Source organism: Curcuma longa, unplaced genomic scaffold (assembly GCF_044706935.1).
Source record: "Curcuma longa cultivar G26 ecotype Majalengka, Jawa Barat unplaced genomic scaffold, ITB_CL_G26_1.1 contig_3728, whole genome shotgun sequence".
In the NCBI taxonomy this organism is placed as follows: domain Eukaryota; kingdom Viridiplantae; phylum Streptophyta; class Magnoliopsida; order Zingiberales; family Zingiberaceae; genus Curcuma; species Curcuma longa.
Window position 1 is genome coordinate 6,471 of NW_027433954.1, and position 2,599 is coordinate 9,069.

The following is a 2,599-nucleotide window of genomic DNA, read 5'->3' on the forward strand; positions in this document are numbered from 1 at the left end:
AGGCGTCGGTCTAACCCAGGGTCTCACTGGAGACCTGAAGTTAAGACCCAGAGGAGGTTCCAGGAACTGACTCTAAAAATTTATTTTGCATGTTATTTGACTAACATTTGTGCAGGATTGGAAAAACTGAAAAAGCAGACTCTCGGGCAAAACTGGCTAAGTTTTGCTGTTGGAGTCGACTCAAGCACAGTATCGAGTCGACTCAAGCTTAGTCAGCCAGCCTTCGGAAGTCAGCGCCATCGGTTTTCCGCCAAATGGACTTGAGTCGACTCAAAGTGAGTCGACTCAGAGTCAAAACTGATCCGGAAGACTCCACATCGGACTGGAGTCGACTCAGATGGCGACCCGAGTCGACTCAGATAGCGGATAACGAGCGGGAAAGGAAAAGCTATCTGTATGAGGCCACGTCGGACTCGAGTCGACTCGAGATCTGGGTTGAGTCGACTCGAGTGCAGTATAAAAGAAGTGCACGAGCAGCAACCCAAACATCAACGATTCTTTCGGACCTCTTCATGCTACGCTCGTGACGACAACGCCCTACGTGATCCCGTTCATCCCAAAAGCCGTCGCTACGCCGAGTGCACCCGATTTTGAAGATCCAGCACGATCCGACTTCGATTTTGGTAATGATAGTTAATTGTAATTTTATTTTTGTTGCCGAAATTTGTTGTGATTTTTGTAAGCTGAATTTGCTGCCGTAAGGGGCAAGTTGATTTAGTGGATTGCCCGCAGTAAACGGTCAAGGACCGTGGGCCTTGAAGTAGCAGCCTTGGGCTGTGAACCAAGTAAAAACAAAGTGTGCATTTTCTTTTCTGTTGTTCTTTTCTTTAATCTTTCGCTTCCGTGTTTTGCTTTCGCGCTCGTAATCAAAAATCGAAAAAAGCGTAAACACGCTATTCACCCCCTTCTAGCGTGTTTTCATCGATCCTACAATTGGTATCAGAGCGGGGTCCTCGAATCTAGTGCAACCACTGATCGAGGAGATTTTTGATCTTTATTTTTTTTCAAAATTTTTTTTGCTATTTATTTTTCTCTCTTCCCACACTACTAATCCAAGACCAAGTCTTGGAAACATTTTTGCTTCATCTTTCTTGAGTGCTAGATCAATGGCCCACCAAGAAGGATTCAGCACCGCAAGACCACCATTGTTTTCAGGAGACGACTTTCCATACTGGAAAACCAGAATGGAATGTCACCTGAAAACTCAGGTGGAAATGTGGATCATCATTCAGACGGGGTTTTCAATCCCTTCTGAAAGCGATGGTACTCCACAATCTTGCGAGTTCTGGGACTCCTCTACCCGAAAAAAGATAGAAGCGGATGCGAAGGCCACCCAGACACTACAATGTGGATTAACGAAGGAGGAACTGAACCGGGTGGGACCTTTCAGCAGCGCGAAGGACCTTTGGACCAAACTCATCGAGCTCCACGAAGGGACATCCGATACAAAGGTAAGTAAACGAGACCTGTTAATTAATAAATTATATAACATTCAAATGCTTGAAGGAGAAACCGCAAGCGGACTACACATGAGGATCCAAGACATCCTCAACGGCCTACACGCGATCGGACAAAAAGTCGAGAATCGCGACGTGATAAGGTACGCATTAAAGGCTTTTCCGAGAAACACTTTGTGGGCATCCATGGTGGATGCATACAAAGTTTCTCGAGATTTGTCGAAAATTAAATTAGATGATTTATTTTCTGAATTTGAACTCCATGAACAGTCTAATACGGAAGTGCAGGAGAAAGGTATCGCATTATTTGCAGGTACCGAACCGAAAAAGATGAAGAAATTATTGGAGGATTCAGAATCGTCGGAATCCGAGGCAGACGATGAGGTAACTACGGAGCTAGTCAACCTCGTCCAGAAAATGTTCCAGAACAAGCGCGGAATACGATGATCGGAGATTAAGAAAGTCGTCAACAAAACAAAACTGTCGTCCACCGGAAAAGCTGAGATGAAATGTTACGGATGCGGAAGGAAAGGACATTTCATCGCAGACTGCCCTAACCAACGAAAAGATCGGAAGGAGAAACGGAAAGCGCTGAAGGCGACTTGGGACGAGTCATCTTTCGAAGACTCAGACGAGGAACCGACAACCAGCTTCCTCGCTCTACCGGCCCAAGACGAACCGAACCAAAGCGACTACGACTCGGACAGCGAAAGCCACGGATCTGTATCCAGTTCAGAAGGCCTGAACCCCAATGTAAGTAATGAACGTTTATTTTCAATAATAATTAGTTTAAGTAAAAAATTAGCTAAGGTCGATGCCTTGGTTGAATCACTCCAAGAGGAGTTAGTACTCCTCAAGGAGAAAGTCAACCCTGAGCCACTAACTTAGAATGAATCGGTTGAGGATTCAACTCGAGTTCAACTCGAGGAAGAAAATGCTCAACTGAAGACTCAAGTCGGCGAGCTTAAAAAATCGCTTGAAAAATTCACCTCCGGGTCCAAGTATCTGGATATGATGCTTGGATCGCAGAAGGCTGGATACAATCGATCGGGCATCGGGTATGTGGCTAAGAATAGGTCATTCATTGCACTCACACGTAGAAATCGAACTAGAGTCCAAGCGTGGGTTCCTAAGTCAAGACT

At 45.4% G+C, this 2,599-nt stretch overlaps 1 protein-coding gene across 1 annotated transcript; it reads left to right on the plus strand.

The window, feature by feature from the left end:
* Nucleotides 1-1,214: 1,214 nt before the first annotated feature.
* LOC141819340 (uncharacterized) lies at nucleotides 1,215-1,904 on the plus strand. The gene is made up of 2 exons (XM_074706671.1): nucleotides 1,215-1,451; nucleotides 1,746-1,904. The coding sequence occupies exons 1-2, from the start codon at nucleotides 1,215-1,217 to the stop codon at nucleotides 1,902-1,904; spliced, it is 396 nt and encodes a 131-aa protein (XP_074562772.1).
* The last annotated feature ends 695 nt before the right edge of the window (nucleotides 1,905-2,599 follow it).